The 581-nt window shown below is 62.3% G+C and overlaps 1 protein-coding gene across 1 annotated transcript in view; it reads right to left on the reverse strand.

Annotated features, from left to right (window-relative positions):
* The window catches only part of LOC104132644 (ras GTPase-activating-like protein IQGAP3), a gene marked incomplete at both ends in the record, with an annotated part of 15,996 nt that overhangs the window by 9,073 nt on the left and 6,342 nt on the right, over positions 1 to 581 (reverse strand). Inside the window, one exon of the mRNA XM_035901375.1 lies at positions 37 to 108. Coding sequence (XP_035757268.1) covers positions 37 to 108 — 72 coding nt within the window. The remainder of the gene's footprint in view (positions 1 to 36; positions 109 to 581) is intronic.

The raw sequence follows: 581 nt of genomic DNA on the forward strand, positions 1-581 counted from the left end.
CCCAGGAGCTATTTTACGCCCCATCCCATCACTCACGTTCTCCCTGAAGTAGCGCAGCCTCTCCCGGTATTTTCTCCGAGCCTGCCACATCCGCACGCCTGCCTGGATCTGGGAGAGACGGTCGAGTGGTTGGATACCGGGAAAATTCCCTTGGCCCAAAAGCAAGCAGGTGGAAAGGGGGAAAACCATGGGGATTTTTGCAAGATATCCCCCCCCCCTCCATGCCCTCATATGCTGCCCAGCCATGCCCTGGCCCAGCTGCCGGCCCGTCCAACCCTTTAGGGCAGCCTCCGCGTTGGCCTGCAGGTAGCGCAGCCTCTCCAGGTAAGTCCTGCGCTGCTTGTACCCCCTCCAATGAGCCTGGGCACGAGAAAAGACCCCCCCGCAAAGCTCCTGAGATCCCTGCGAGGCCACTCCGGTGGGTTTTTCCGGAGAGCACACACAGGGAGAGGGGATAACGCCGTGTGGAATGGAAGAAACCGGTAGCCAAAGTGGCTAGCGTGAGGAAAACGCGCCCCGCGCCACCCTCTGCGGGATCTTCCGGCTGGTAACGGCCCGGGGAAGCAGCGCCCGGGGTCCCC

This window comes from Egretta garzetta, unplaced genomic scaffold (genome assembly GCF_000687185.1).
Source record: "Egretta garzetta isolate BGI_Z169 unplaced genomic scaffold, ASM68718v1 scaffold1299, whole genome shotgun sequence".
Lineage (NCBI taxonomy): Eukaryota > Metazoa > Chordata > Aves > Pelecaniformes > Ardeidae > Egretta > Egretta garzetta.